Here is a 16288-nt window from a genome sequence, read left to right as displayed (position 1 = left end):
GGCGTGACAATGGTGTGTCGGTGACTACTGCGTGTTTATTTCGCACAGGCACCGTCCTATACGTCTATGACGGGTCCTTCGGAGGACCCCAGGTGGAACGCGGAAGTGGCTGCAGGCTGAGCAGAGAGGACATTGGTGAGCGATGACTGCTGCTGATGTGAGCAGAGCAGCTAGGCGCTCTGCGCATGCGCGCTGTTCTGTCCTGAGCAGGTGAGAAGCATGTGTAACGTGTGAACGTGGCTCTAGGGTCCACGGGCGTGTGACCGAGGCCTGACTGACATGGTATACCGGGTGTCCACATGATAAACTGGGGATGAATTCCGCCCAGGAGCAGCTGACTAGTCCAGCAGCCAGGCCTTAGGCTATGTGCACACTTTGCGGATTCCACTGCGGAATTTTCCGCAGCAGAATTCCAAAATCCGCAGTGAAAACCCATTGTGGTTTTTACTGCGGATTTATCGCAGTTTTTACTGCGGTTTCTTATGCGGATTTTCATCTGCATTTTCCTATTGGAGCAGGTGAAAATCCGCAGAAAAGAAGTGACATGCTGCGGATTGTGACATGATGCGGATTGTAACCCGCTGCGTTTCCGCACGTTTTTTTCCGCAGCATGTGCACAGCGTTTTTTGTTTCCCATAGGTTTACATTGTACTGTAAACTCATGGGAAACTGCTGCGGATCCGCAGCAAAATCCGCAAAGTGTGCACATAGCCTTATAGGCGGCGCACTCACTATGTAACTGTGACACAAGGGACACGTGATTTTGTGTAAATTAAGTTTTCTACCAATGGTCCTGATTAAACATTTTCTTACTTTTTTTTTACAGATTAACATGTCGAAATCAGCGGAGACTTTGGTGTTCTTCATACTGATAAGCTTCTTCTGTTCTGGGATCAGTACAGGTAAAATGAAATATTCTGGCATTACGGGGTCACAGTGAACTTTTTAGTACTTTTCCTTTTTTTTTCATTGTCCGTATGGCGGCACTTTTCCCTCTGTGTCTGGAGCTGCACCACCATGTAGTGATTGTGTGATGTATCATACTCTTATTCCATCTGATCTGTCCGCACATCACTGTGAGCTCAGTGGGGGTCTGACATTGGTCCGCGGCCGGATGTAACCATAGTATAGATCTGTACGGCACAGCCAGTGCCGAGTCCTGCTCCACAGAACAAGAGCTGATCTGCAGGACCCGGCAACGTCTGCTACACTCTGAATGTAGATTTGTCTTTCTGCTGCGCTGACAGCCCGCGATGCGCCACATTTATTACGAGGCTCATACCTCTTCTTAAATTGGTGCTTCTTGCTTGGGCTGGCTTGAAGTTAGGTCTTTTCAGATGTCTGGTTGGTTTTCTTTTGCGTGAAAAAAAACCAGACCGATTGTCATCAGTGGTCGGTGTATGTGGCAGCTTCTACCATCAGTGATTTTTTTTCGTATGCAATAAATAGAAAAAAAAAACATCTTGGAAGGTTCCCCTTGAGCTTTTTCAATTCCTGCAGTGTTTTGCTAGCACTTTTTTGCGGCGTTTTTTTTTTTTTTTTGAGGGTATCACTTCTAAAAATGGCAGAAAAAGTGCTTAAAAGAATCTTCCTATTAAATACTATGGTAAATCGACTTGCCGCTTATATGTTCAGGCTTCTGAGCATTTAAAAGATGCTTTTAAATGCTTCCAAAAGGCAATATTGGAGAAAAGAGAAATGTAGTCATGTCTCTGAAGTGGCTCCAATCAAAAGGCTACAAAAGAAATGTTTCAGGAAAAAAAACTTTGCAAAAACGCTGGTTAAACGCTTTAAAACTGTTGTAGGAAACCTAAAACTCCTCCAAAATCTACAAATCACCAAACAAAGCACTATACCGATAAGAATACAATAAAACTTAACTTTTAATAGTGTATATATAATGTAAGAAAACATACAAGCAAACAAACGGATAACCAAGGTCTGCTGTTCGGCCTTTGGTCAGAAAGTGCAGGGTAACCCTAATATTCAACTGTTAATCCCCTACCTTACTGCGGAGGTTGGCACCCTAGGACCTGCGCTGTGGTGACCCCGCAACGTAGACTCTCCCTAAGGGCTCATACTCACTTGCGAGAACCTCGGATGAGTCTCGCATGTTAATACCCGGCACTGCTGCCGGCACTCAGATCGGAGCGTGCGGCCGCATAGGAATACATACACCTGAGCGCTCCGCTCCTGAGTGTGGGGTGCAGTGCCGGGTATTAACATGCGAGACTCATCCGAGGTTCTCTCGAGTATGAGCCCTTATATGCCCTAAAGTGAAGGAAAATAGTCAGCCAGCAGACACAGTGATTCAGAAACATACACAGTGAGATAAAATAGGGGTGTATTCAAAAATAAGTGTTGTACATGGGAACGAAGAGGGGGTGCAAAAAGTGCAGTAAACAGAGAATAAAGGTTCAGATAAGTGGACACATATATAATGGGGAGCCCAATGGTAAGAAGGTGTAGATGAAAATTTGATGATAAAAAATATCAATTGCACCTATTTCCAATCCTCAGTTTTTTGAGGCACTTTATATATTGGCTTTTGGTGAATCAATCCTCCAAAAACTCCCCCCAAAAAAGAACAAGTTAAAGGACCCATAGACTTGGATGGCTCAGAATTTCATCCATGGCTCAGAACAAAAACAGATATGTCTCCGTGATTTTTTTTTTTTTGCAGGTGTCCAAAAAAACATGGTCATGTAAACCGCTCCATAAATTATAGTATTTACGCGTTCCATCTGTGAAAAACCTGCGTAACGCTTGTATGTGACAAAATGGACGTCTGAATGAGGCTTAAGGCTATGTGCACACGTTGCGGAATGGGGTGCAGAATTTTCTGCACAAAATCCGCATCTCCTGGCAGAAACCGCAGGTGCAGATTTGCCGCGGATTTTGTGCGGTTTTTATGCGGATTTTGTGCGGTTTTTACCACTGCGGATTTCTATAATGGAAGGGTGCAGAAACGCTGCAGATCCGCACAAAAGAAGTGACGTGCACTTCTTTTAAATCCGCAGCGTTTCCGCACAGATTTTTCCGCACCATCTGCACAGCTTTTTTTTTCCCCATTGATTTACATTGTACTGTAAATCACAGTGTGGATCTGCAGCCTTTCTGCGTGGAAAAATCCGCTGCGGATCCGCACTAAATCTGCATCGTGTGCACAGAGCCTAAGACTGACAAGCAATATTACATGCCAGACTTCAGAAACTCCCCCCAAGTGCTCATTACTGATTTTTTTTGTGTGTCTTTTTCGGAAAACGTTACTGCAGATGTTGATGTCTTTTTTCACTTAAAGCCAGAATTGGCTGTAGGAGCGAGCGGTAGAAGACCCTCCTGTATATTTTCCATTCCTTTTGTACCCACTTGTGGATTTGACTCAAAAATTGCATTTTAAGGTGCCACAAACTGCAGGTGGGGGATTTATGATGGGCTTTATTACAGCAGAGGATCGTATGTTTATGATGGAAGGATTGATGGCTTTTCAGGAGGAAAGATGTGACGCATGAATATGTCTCTGACTGTGTAATAAAGGAGACTTGTCCCATTTTCTTAGTGCCCTGGGCTAAGACTGGACCCTGAAATGCCGGCCTTAGGGAATGTCCAAGCGGCTTCTTTCCCAAGGCGAAACCGCTTCAGGAAAATGTAATGGTCGATATTTTTAAGCGTCTCCACCGGCGCATTATTGGTGGTTTTTGCAGCAGCACCGCCATCTGTGCTCCATACTTTCCAGTATGTAGAGCGGGGGGCTTCCATATCAGTCGTCTGAGGTATGAGCATGTCCCTCCTTAACAGTCTCAAGGTTCCTGAACCCTGGAGCGGGTAAAAGCCGTGACGTCTGGTGGAACGTGTGCGCAGCAATGTCATTACTACATGCTGTTACTTCATGCTCATTTTTTTGCTGGAGTCCACCTGAAGAACACGTCGTATCCGTGTAGCCCGGCTATCATTGCTTTTAGCTGCGGAAAGGTTTATCTTTTATGTAATATTTTATTATCTTTGTTTTTCAATTTCAGAAACTTTCTGCCCCAAGCTCACTGTAAGGAGAGAGATCTTGAAAAATGGTTTTCACAGGTACAGATTAATTTTAAGGGGTTATCTGCGATTTTTACATTTTGACCTCAAATGCAACTTGTCCGAAACTTTTTCTTCACCCCTTCACATTATCCCAGTACTGTGACATCACTGTGTGTAATATATGTACTAAGACATCACTGTGTCTATTATCCCTATACTGTAACATCACTGTGTATAATATATAGGTGCTTCTCACAAAATGAGACTATCAGCAAAAAGTGAATTTAAGTTTTTGAATACAAAAAGTTAAACTTCTATATTATGTCGAGTCATTACACACAGAGTGATCTATTTCAAGTGTTTATCTCTAATAATGTTGATGAAATGAAAACCCAAAAGTCGTTATCTCAGTAAATTAGAATACTTTATAACACCAGATTGGAAAATAATTTTAAAATCCGAAATGTTGGCCTACTGAACTGTATGTTTAGTTAATGAACTCAATACTTGGTCGGGGCTCCTTTGGCAGCAATTACTGCATCAATGCGGCGTGGCATGGAGGAGGATCAGCCTGTGGCACTGCTGAGGTGTTATGGAAGCCCAGGTTACTCTTATAGCAGCCATCAGCTCATCTACATTTTTGGGTCTGGTGTCTCATCTCTATTCTCTATGGGGTTAAGGTCAGGCGAGTTTGCTGGCCAATCAAGCACAGTGATACTGTTGTTTTTAAACCAGGAATTGGTACTTTTGGCAGTGTGGACAGGTGCCAAGTCCTGCTGGAGAATGACCTTATGTGGCTTACCCTCCTTGTGGACTGTGTCAATGACTGCCTTCTGGACATCTGTCATGTCAGCAGTCTTCCCCATGATTGTGGAGCCTACTGTAACAGACTAAGGGACCTTTATAAACTCTTAGGAAGCCTTTGCAGGTGTTTTTTGTTAACCTAATTTACAGAGATTATGACTTTTGGGTTTTCATTGGCTGTAAGCCATAATCATCAACCTTAACAGAAATCAACACTTGAAATAGATAACTCTGTTTGTAATGACTCTATACAATGTATGAGTTTCACTTTTTGTCTTGAAGAACTGAAATAAATTAACCTTTTGCATCCCTAAGCGGTCAGCTTCTAGTTATCAAGAATAGAGGGGTTCCCATGCCGTATTTTTTATTATTTAAATAAATAATCTTAAAAAAACGATGTCTGGTCCCCCCCCCCATTTTTGACAAACAACCTTGCTAAAACTCACAGCTGGGGGCTGGTACTCTCAGGCTGGTAAGGGGCCATGGATATTGGCCCCCCAGCCTAAAAATAGCAGCCCCCAGCTGCCCAGAAAAGGTACATCTATTAGATGCACCAATTCTGGCGCTTTGCCCAGTTCTTCCTACTTGCCCTGTAGCGGTGGCAAATGGGGTGAAAGTTGGGGGGGGGGGGTTGATGTCAAGCCCCGAGGTTAGTAATGGAAAGGCATCAATAAGACACCCCTATTACTAATCTCATAGTCACATTGTAAAGCCCCCGTCACACACAGCGAGATCGCTAGCGAGATCGCTGAGTTTTGTGACGCAACAGCGATCTCAGTAGCGATCTCGCTATGTGTGACACGTACCAGCGATCAGGCCCCTGCTGTGAGATCGCTGGTCGTGTCGGAATGGCCTGGGCCATTTTTTGATCGTTGAGGTCCCGCTGACATCGCTGAATCGGCGTGTGTGACGCCGATTCAGCGATGTCTTCGCTGGTAACCAGGGTAAACATCGGGTAACTAAGCGCAGGGCCGCGCTTAGTAACCCGATGTTTACCCTGGTTACCAGCGTAAAAAAACAAACAGTACATACTTACATTCAGCCGCCCCCACCGATGACAGGAGGTAATAGCGCAGATCGCGCGCTGCTTCTTCACGTGCGCGCAGTGGATTCGTCACTGCGACATGCGCACACCACTACGCCACCAACGTAAAGCTGAGGAAGAAACAGCGCTGTGACCACGCCCACCCGACCTGACCAGCCTGATTGACAGGCGAAAACGGCGACTTTGGTAAGTTATTTCGCAGCATAGGTGGGGAATCAGGATACACTATTGTAACGCACAGCGCAGGCCCTATTTAACAGTATTTTTATCTCAATCTGAAAAACCGGGGTGACAGGTTCCCTTTAATTCCCAGTGACGGGATAGTACGTCATATGCGATTGGCCGCGCTCACAGGGTGGCGCTCACAGCAATCCGGCATCAACAACCATAAAGGTCTCAAGAGACCTCAGGTTGTCATGCCGACGCATCGCTGCCCCCGATCACATGACGTGGCATTTAACTAGTTAATAGCGGCGGGTGGATCGCGATTCCACCTGCCGCTATTGCGCGTACATGTCAGCTGTCTTCGTGGGAACCGCGACTCTGACCGGCGGGGATGGTTACACCGCCTATCAGTAGCGTTGATTGTCGTGCTGTCTTTCACATTACAGCACCCCAAACACTGGATGTTCGGACCCCCCATTCAAGTGAATGGGATCTTGGTACTGTACTGGTACCCGAACCCGAACTTTTTGTAACTGTTTGGCCGAACCCGCCGGACCCGAACATCCAGGTGTTCGCCCATCTCTAGTTGTGGGACCTTTGTTGCAAATGCTTATATCGAGGCAGGACATATGTGTGTAAAATCCGTGTGTTTTGGTGGTTTTAGGGATGTGGTGACCAGAGTGCAGGTTTCCAGCTCCGCAGAGCAGATGGACGGCTGCAGCATATTGCTCCGAGAGACGCTGCCATCGGGGCTATTTCTGGACCCCTATCAGCTTTCCTCCCTGAGGCAGCACAATCTAACAGAGGTGAGGTCCTGGAAGATGCCACCACACAGCCTTCTTGTCACGGATTTCACGAGATAAAATACAACCATCCCAGAGCACTGGCCAGCTCGTCCCCTTCTGCTCAGGGCCTTCTTGTGGTGCCCTGCTGGCCAGCACTGGTAATGCAGAAAGTTCATCTTGTGACTGTCGAGGCCAATGATTGCATGTTATCCATTCTGCCATGTAGGCAAATATTCTTCATTCCTGCTGCCTCCCCTGACAATTCAGTTTTTTTTTTTTATGAATCCACCTCGCGGTTCTACAAATTTGGAACTTTTTATTTCTTGCTACTTTATGGTCTTCATCAATAGAGCGTGGCTTACAGGGTAACAATTTAGACCCCTCAGTGAATCCGCTAAGCCAAACCCCCTCGGAAAAGACCAGAAAAATCATCAGCACTAAAGAAAAGGTCACCATATGGCGGATTTATAAAAACCAAAACCCTAAGGGGAGCAGCAAGAATAAATTATGAAGTGGTGACTTTTCACCTGGTGACGGGTCCCCTGGACATCCGGCACATCTAGATCATACAGGTTGGATGTTGTCGATAAATCCACAAATGGCGATTTAATGAGTTCAGTAGTTACAATCTTGTGAATTGTTCCGATTCAGGTGTTTTTGATGAGTTTGGTGGATTTGGAAGCTCCGGAGTACCTGTCTGCAGAATCGCAGGCACTGGTGTATATGGAGCCGGACCAGTCGGGGGCCGGTGGTTTCATCTCTTCGGTACCAGTCCATGCCCGATACCACCGCCCATCAGCACAAGGCAGCGACGCGTCCATTGTGCTACCAGGACCCCAACTGCTCGTTCACTGCAGCAAAGGTAAAGTCACTAATGTTGGCCGAGCCGGAGTCATCCAGGGAACCTCAGCAGTATTTGGAAATCACTACGTGCACAAATGTCACTGATTCTGCTGTGTGCACCACAATGGCGCAGATATTTACTAACTTACTAAAGGGGATGTTCAGCTTTGGAGACATCTTTACTTAATTGCATGTATTTAGGGTGAAAAATTATATTTCCAATTGAGTTTCATTGAAATTGTTGCACTGCTTCACTGTCACAGACTCTGTTTCTCTGCGCGTTTGTCCTTTGATGCAATCTTTGGTCATAAATCAGCAGAGAGGAGCTCAGAAAAAGACAGATTAAAGAGTTAAAATCTACCCCATGAGAGGGAGCTCACTGATGGATTCTCAGTTAACTCTTTCTACAGCCATAAACAGACAGTGCAGCACGGAGACTGCAGAAGGCTAAAGTTTTAATGAAACCCAACAGCAAAAATGATTTTTAGCCCCACATACAGGCATTTTAGAAATCAAAAGAGCCCCAAAGGTGTACAACCCTTTGTAATCTGAGTTTGAATGGGATCAGAGTGGTAAGAATTGTTGGTTTTTTTTCCTTAAAAAAGTACCTTTTTTTATCATGCACATATGTGTTTTGTTTTTTTTAAATATAAAACTTTTACTCTAGTTGATTTCTTTCGGTTTTGCTTTTATTTCTTGCACTCGGTGACACAGGGTGCGGCCTCCATTTCTTTGGGTTGGCGGGTGTCCATAGCCGTGCCCCGCTCCTCCTCAGCCCTTATTCACATTGACATCACTATGACACATGGCAAGGTTTTTTTTTTTTTTTTTTAAACTGTAAATTTGTTACATTTTTCAGAATATAAAAATGTAAAATAAGAATTCAAAAATTCCAACAATTGCATGCGGAAACATTTTCCAAAGGACAATGTAAAGAAATGTAAAGGAGCTTCAAAGGCAAAAACCAAAATGTAGATTGATACAGTACATACTAGAACTCAGCTAAGCTTTGTAATAAAGTTATGTCTGGCACCACTGTAAACTAGCTCCAATGATGAACCTAGCAAATAATAACTACACATATGAAGACAAGACGGACGCAAGGGAGGATAGGGGGGAAGAAGCACAGGTCCGATAGTAGTAAGAAGAGAGAAGAAGGCGCCATTCTGAGCCCAATAATAGTCCCAAGGAGCCCTATCAGTGTCAAATCTGTCCACTCTGGCTCCCATCAAGGCCGCCATCTATTTTATCCTACGAATGTCAGCAATTCTGTTCCATAAAGAGGACCCCGCGTATTAAGGTTCTCGCCTCCTCCCAAGACACGTGGTAAGGTTTTAATACTAGAGGTTGGGACCATCCTGAATTTTGGCGCTGGTGAGGATGGCTTTTATGCCTTTTTTGATCAATATCTATGTACCCTGTGATATTCATCTGCGCTATTGCTTTTACTTACAGCAGGGTTTATGTTCATTTCTATATTGTTTTTTTTCTTCATATAATAGGATGTGACCTGGTCACTGTTAGTGCAGGAGTTCAGCACCTCCATCTTGCCCCCAGTACATACGTGTTGTTGTTGGTCAGTCTGACCACCCGTGACTTCTTTGTTGTTGTTTTTACTCGTGATGCTATTTTTTATCCCTTGCGTAGACTTCCTTCTGAGCGGCTGCTTGGATTATCCTTTAGTTGAAGCTCCTTGTGAACCTTCGGGTGCAGTGAAATGCCAGTGGATGAACCTGCCTTACGCCGAGGTCGGTGCCAGTCTTTGTGCCTCTCATACGGCTTCTTCTCTTGAATAGTTTGTCAACAAATCTTATTTTATTCTCTCTAATAATTACTCTCTATTCATCACTGTGTAGTGAAGCCCGTGAGCTGTCGGTCAAGGTGGGAGGCAGAGGCTTGGGAAGTGCTCTGGTCACACCCAGGGAACTTTAGCCTCATTTGTATTTTAAAGGGAATCTGTTTTTGCTATATAATCTGAGAGCAGCTTGATAAGGGGGCTGAGAGCCTGATGCTATCAATGTGTCAATTATTGGACTGCTTGGTTTAGTTTAAAAGAAATCCGTGTTTTATCTGTAGGAGATTATCACTAGAGGACTAGTAAACCTGCTGCCGTGTAGTTCTCCATATTCATGAGCTTTGTATAACCCGCCTCCACCCCTGATTGGCAGCTTTCTGCCTATGCACAGTGTACACATAAGGCTGCCAATCAGTGGTGTGGGAGGGGCTATACAGAGCTCAGCATTCAGAGAACTGCTAGTTCTGCAGCAGATACAATTGTAATTTTATCAAAATGACAGTAAGCAGCCCAGTAAGTGACACACCGCCGGTATCAGGGTCTCTGCCCCTTCATCATGCTGCTGTCAGATTACATAGTAAAAACCTGGTGACAGATTCCCTTTTAATTAAAGCAGCGATTTCTCAGGCAGGAAACAGACTGCATCAGTGAAGGTGCGGATGATATTATGTCTCAGAGAGCTACATGACCATACAAACAGGTTGGGGATGGTGGACTGTTCTGATTGTTTCCCTTTAAGCCAAGTCAAAGACGGCTACCCATATGGATACTTCCTGGCGCAGAAGAATAGTAAATTGCCAATTTCTCCACTGGTAAATAAATAAAAAGGTATTAAATGGAAAGCTGGGTTGTTCTGCCTTTGTCTTTTCAAGAAACAGCGCCATATTTGTCCTCGGGCTACGTTTGTTATTACGACTCCGTGCCATTCACCTGAATACCAAACACATTATCCGGACAGTCCTTGTAGTCAGACAAGTAAGCAGGCCACTTTTTCTAATCCCAGACAACACCTTAGGACCGATCTATGAGCTGACTTTATAATACAAATTGCATACATTATTAAGCAGATCTCTTAGACCTGATGATGCTGGTGTGCTGACTTTGAACATTCATGTTTGAATGGCTGCATTATCCTGATATTAAGGCTATGTTCACAATTTGCGGTTTTTACCGCGGATCCGCAGCGCTTTTGATGCTGCGGGTCCGCAGCAGTTTCCAATGCGGTTTACAGTACCTACCATGTAAACCTATGGAAAACCAAATCCGCAGTGCACATGCTGCGGAAAAAAACGCACGGAAACGCAGCGTTGTTTTTTCCACAGCATGTCAATTCTTTGTGCGGATCTGTAGCGTTTATGCACCCATTGACTTGTATTGAGTCGGGCACATCTGCAGCAAAACCGCAGATGTAAAAAAAGATCTGCAGTTTAGCTGCGGGTGAAACGCTGCAGATCGGGAGGGGGGAGTGTGTGGGCGGGCTCTGTGTGCGCGGGCGAGGTCCGTGCGAGCCTCTCGGGGGGGGGGTGTGCGGGCCTCTCGGGGGGGGGGGGGGGTGTGCGGGCCTCTCGGGGGGGGGGGGGGGTCTGTGTGGGCCTGCCGGGGGTCTGTGTGGGCCTGCCGGGGGTCTGTGTGGGCCTGCCGGAGGTCTGTGTGGGCCTGCCGGGGGTCTGCGGGGCTCTCGGGGGGTCTTTGTGTGTGAGTGCAGGCATCGTCAGATGGGACTACAAGTCCCATCGGGCTATGCCTGCTACAATGACAGTGATTGACACATTAGCCAATGATGGGACAGTAAGTAGTCCCATCATCCGGCTAATGTGTTGAATGTAAAAAAAAAAAAAACCACAAACATATAACATACAACATATCACGGAACATACAACATATCACGGAACATACTCACCATCACTTGTCACTTTGATCACCGAAGCCAGTGTCACCTGTAAAAAAATATTAAAATAATAAACAAACACTATACTCCCTAATCCGCAGATATCCAATAAAAACGAGTCTCCCACGACGATCTCATGTGGAGAGCAGCATCAGCTGATGCGACTGCTCTCCAGGGGCTCCAGGAATACAATGACGGAAGGTATCCTTCCGCACTGTATTCCTCCACCACTGTAAAAAATAGTCCCTAGTCTCACTTGTGGTACTGCTGTGTGAGAGAGTTCCCACGCAGCAATGCCTTAAAGTGAGAGAGTAAACTCAGGTAACCTCAGTGATGCACTGCAGGAGCCATTGTCTCCTGTCAGTGTGTCAGTGAAGGTCTTTAGAGCAGTGACATCACCCGATCTTACGATGTGCCATTTCTGGGGCGGCTGCAGACTGGTATTTGAAGCGGGGGGGGGGGGGGGGGGGGGGTGTTAGGGGGCAATATCCATGGCCCCTCTCTAGGCTATGAATATCAGCCCGCAGCTGTCTGCGTAGCCTTTCTGGCTATAAAATATAGGGGGACCCCCACGTTATTTTTTTTGGGGGGTCCCCCTATTTTAATAGCCAGTAAAGGCTACGCAGACAGCTGCGGGCTGATATTCATAGCCTAGAGAGGGGCCAGCCATGGATATTACCCCCTTCCTAGGCTATAAATATTGGCCCCCGGCCATCGGCTTTCCCCCTCTGGCACAGAAAATTGCACGGGAGCCCACACCACTTTTTCCGTTTTTTTTTTTTTTTTAAATTAAACGTTCATTAAGAAACATAGGCCTCACTATTATATATCTATGGATATATCCATAGATAAATCTATATATCTATACATGGATATCTATGCATATATGTAAAGATATAACTGGATATATCTATGGATGGATAACTATGGCTATATTGATGTATAGATATATTTATAGATATATCTATGTATCTACAGATATATCTATCTATCCATACATCTATCTGGCTACTTTAACACATCAGGTTTTTGCCGTCAGGCACAATCCGGTGAGTTTTGAAAAAAAAAAAAAGGATCCATGTTTTTTTTCCCGCCGGATCCGTTTTTTTCTCATAGAGTTGTATTAGCGCTGGATTGCGTCTGATGGCCACACGTTTCATCCATTTTTTGCCAGATCCGTCAGAAAAGCTGTTTCCAGCGGACGGAGAAAACATACAGAAGAACAGTTTTTCTGTCCGGCGAAAAAACAAAACGCAACGGATCCGGCGAAAAATGTATGGAACTGAGATGTGAAATGAAGAATCCGGCCTCCGAATCCAGTTTTTCATGCATTTTTTCCATTGAAATCATGAACATCTTTCATTCTCTCTCTCTCTCGCTCTCGCTCTCTCTCTCTAAAAAAAAAAAAAGGATCAGTTGCATCAGTTTTTCACTATTTGCAATGGATCCGTTTTTTTCAAAAACTCGCCTTTCACACGTCAGTTTGTTTCCGTCAGGCAGGATCCGGTGAATTTGTGGAAAAACGGATCCGCTGCAAATAGTGAAAAACTGATCCCTTTTTTTAGAGAGAGAAAACAGAAAATGTGCATGATTTCAATGGAAAAAATTCATGAAAAACCGGATTCGGAGGCCGGATTCATCATTTCACATCTGTTTCATACATTTTTGCCGGATCCGTTGCTGTGCGTTTTTTCACCGGACAGATAAAAACTTTCCTCTGTATGTTATCTCCATCCGGCGGAAACACTTTTTTTTTTTTTTACGGATGAAACATGATGCAAAAAACGGATGAAACATGTGGCCATCAGGCACTATCCAGCGCTAATACAACCCTATGAGAAAAAAACGTATCTGTTTTTTTTTTTCAAAACTCGCTGGATTATGCCTGACGGCAAAACCTGATGTTTGAAAGTAGCCTATCTGTCTATCTGTCTATCTGTCTATCTGTCTATCTGTCTATCTGTCTATCTGTCTATCTGTCTATCTGTCTATCTGTCTGTCTGTCTGTCTGTCTGTCTGTCTGTCTGTCTGTCTGTCTGTCTGTCTGTCTGTCTGTCTGTCTGTCTGTCTATCTGTCTATCTGTCTATCTGTCTATCTGTCTATCTGTCTGTTGGACAAATGTAAAAGAGGAGGTTGGACAAGACATGACATCACAAATCTTTTTTTTTGTTTTATTTTATCAATAATACATCTTTATTTAGCTTTCAAAAACGCATACAAAACAGCATAAAAGAACGCATGAAAAAAAGCATCAAAACCACGCAAAAAACGCACCTGCGTTTTCTGCCAAGAGCTGCGGATTTAGTGCAGAAAAATCCGCAGGCAAATTTGCAACGTGTGCACATAGCCTTAGCTATATAATGAAATAACTCAGGATCCCCTGTATTCAGCCTCCAAACACCCAGCCTGACTGAGTGCTGCAGCTTGTACTAAGCAGTGCGAGAGCTCAGCAGCGGCAAGGGAGGAAGTGAGTGGCTGTCTGCATCAGTATTAGGCACCTGTGCTGCCCCTGCACCCTGCTAAATATATAAATGTCTTTAATTAGTAAATCTCACTCTTTTTGTCTTGTGGGGTAATGAATAATTAATATGGCCAACATCGACAGATACCGGTTGCAGTTCCGCTGCTGTGACCTGTAACTAGCCTGTACCAGGTACGGTCACGCTATCACAGGTCACAGCAGCTGTAGTCTCTGAGGACCATCTCTTACATGATGGCATCCATGGCTCCTCTTGTGATTAGCCAACCTGGCGCCACATCACATGTGCATCATGCCACAATGATGAAGTCGTTCCAGGCAGGCTAGTCGAAACGAGCTGTGGAGGCTGGGACGTAGGACGTGGTCCTCCAGGCTCCCATCTCGCGCCCGCAGATTACTGACCCAGCCGATTGATACGGACCCTGTGAGTGGATTTGCACCATCTCTGCTGGTGACGGATATTCTTACACTTTGTTGTGTTACAATACACACATCCACACTTTTATTCGTCTGATTGCTGTGGTATTTCTGAGACTGATGATGCTGTTGTACTTACACAGGTTAAAGAGAAAGCTGCTCTCCAGGTGCCAGTGGGCAGAATACAACATGGACCCGCAGTCTGCATCATTACTGTCGCTGTCACACTGTTTTGCACTGGACTGATACTCGCATCCGTGTACAATCACAGAAAGGTTTACGGGTTATACAAAGACCCCCGAGACGTTAGATCTTGTCCAAATGATCCCCCACCTTTCCCATTTGCAGGAACACTTGGCTCGGCTGAACATTCATGTCTTCATATGAGTGAGCCGAGAAAGCCACCGCCAGACGGCTTCGGCAGCAGCTCTTGTCCTGGGGAATGACAGAGGCAGGTGCTAAAATTCAGGCTGCCCGATGCTCGTCTCCCCCAACATCATCTGACGGGGCGAGTCCGGAGGTCCCTACACGCATGAGACCGGAGTCTCCGAAATGGGCTGTGCTCAACACCTGGATGACAATGCTTCTAATATCCCAGAAGTTACAAAGGACTCGATGGGATGTCTCCAGAAACCCGGGGATATCGGCAGAACAGAAACGAGCAATGGAGGACGATAGTGTTGTGTGTTACTTTCACATATGGAAATGGGGTTTATAATGGTAAATCCTCATGGATTTATGGTAAAGTGATAAATCAAAGTGGAGTTTAGAAAAGAAAGAAAATCATGAAAAGTAGCCTGGGTTTCGTAATAAAATATTATGGTGTCACTGAGTGGGGAGGAGATGGGACGATGGTACATGACCACATACCGCCATGACGGCTCATGCACGCGTCTAGGGTTTGGCCGTACAAGATAATCCGTCAGTCACCAGCATTTTTGATCAAATGGTGAAAAAAAAAAATTCTAAAAACTTGATTCCAGCTCACTTAGTTGGTCTATGCTCATCCACCGGCCTCGCCCTGGCCTCACATCAAGGAAAATAGAAAAAATTGGAGTCCGGCTCAACAGGACTGGATTTTACGTTTATTTTTATCTTTCAAAAGAAAATATAATGCATACAAAAGAAAAATTTACACAGTCGACATGACCCAGTTGACGCGTTTCGACTGCACTAAGCAGTCTTACTCATGACTATATTTTCTTTTTAAAAAGAAAAGGGAAATCCAGTCCTGTTGAGCCAAACTCCTATTTTTTTTCTATTTTCCGTGAAAAAAAAAAAAGTTTCTCACCAGGCTCCTAGCCATTGGTCTGTGGGGGCGTCCCAGCGCTCTGTTTTTTTTTTTTTCACAGACCCATAGACTTTCATTGTCAAATCAGATCAACATAGGATGTCTCCTTGAATTTGAGCTGATCACGCACATGTGAAAGGGCCCCTATCATGAGTATGAGTGCCATCTGAAAAACACTGATCTGACGCGTACGTGAAAAACTGATGCCTGAATAAGCGCCAAGGGCTCATTCCGATGTCTGATAGTTCCTCGTACTAGAAAAACAGACTGATTATTCGGATCAGAGTTTGGTCCGAGTGTCATCGGTTTTTCTCGTACGTATAGAAAAAAAAGTTTCTTGACCGTCTCCTTTCTGATAGTCTGTGAACATTGGATGACATCCGAGTGCAGTCCCATATACTTGCATCGCCAATTTGATCCGACCCTTGATCCAAGATGAAAATTGTACATTTCCGCTGACTGCTCGCTGCCCAAACCATCACGGACATGTAACCTTCCTCATAGATTATCACAGGTATGAGTGCCAGCCATGAAAATAACTGGATAGCCCTCATACACAGAAATCAGATGTCTGAATGAGGCCTAACAGAAGGAAATGTGGCCTTAAAGCTGGGTTCAGATGAGCGTATTGTCATCTGTATTCCGTCCGTGCGCTGTCTGTCCGTCTGCTTTATTTTACATCTGCCCGTCATCTGTTTTTATACAACCAAAGTTAATAAAAGTCACAAGACTAAATTCAGTTTTCCAGGTTTAAT

The 16288-nt window shown here is 44.9% G+C and overlaps 1 protein-coding gene across 2 annotated transcripts; it reads left to right on the top strand.

The window, feature by feature from the left end:
- Window positions 1-80: 80 nt before the first annotated feature.
- Window positions 81-16268, top strand: PIGX (phosphatidylinositol glycan anchor biosynthesis class X). 2 transcript variants are annotated; one of them, XM_069727898.1, is made up of 7 exons: window positions 81-210; window positions 827-902; window positions 4020-4077; window positions 6699-6840; window positions 7471-7681; window positions 9310-9410; window positions 14386-16268. In XM_069727898.1, exons 2-7 carry the CDS (start codon window positions 833-835, stop codon window positions 14686-14688), a joined length of 885 nt encoding a protein of 294 aa, XP_069583999.1. In that variant the 5' UTR covers window positions 81-210; window positions 827-832; the 3' UTR covers window positions 14689-16268. The 2 variants fall into 2 exon arrangements, with proteins under 2 accessions (XP_069583999.1, XP_069584000.1); XM_069727899.1 differs by having other exon boundaries at window positions 200-282.
- The last annotated feature ends 20 nt before the right edge of the window (window positions 16269-16288 follow it).

Source organism: Ranitomeya imitator, chromosome 5 (genome assembly GCF_032444005.1).
Source record: "Ranitomeya imitator isolate aRanImi1 chromosome 5, aRanImi1.pri, whole genome shotgun sequence".
In the NCBI taxonomy this organism is placed as follows: Eukaryota; Metazoa; Chordata; class Amphibia; order Anura; family Dendrobatidae; genus Ranitomeya; species Ranitomeya imitator.
Note: the sequence above shows the minus strand (reverse complement) of the source record. Positions and strands in the feature narration are given on the sequence as shown.

Bases quoted from the DNA above. Each gene is read 5' to 3' on its own strand.
- PIGX (XM_069727899.1), top strand. The intron at 4,078-6,698 runs GTACAGATTAAT...TGGTGGTTTTAG, and splicing joins TTGAAAAATGGTTTTCACAG to GGATGTGGTGACCAGAGTGC. The intron at 6,841-7,470 runs GTGAGGTCCTGG...GTTCCGATTCAG, and splicing joins GGCAGCACAATCTAACAGAG to GTGTTTTTGATGAGTTTGGT.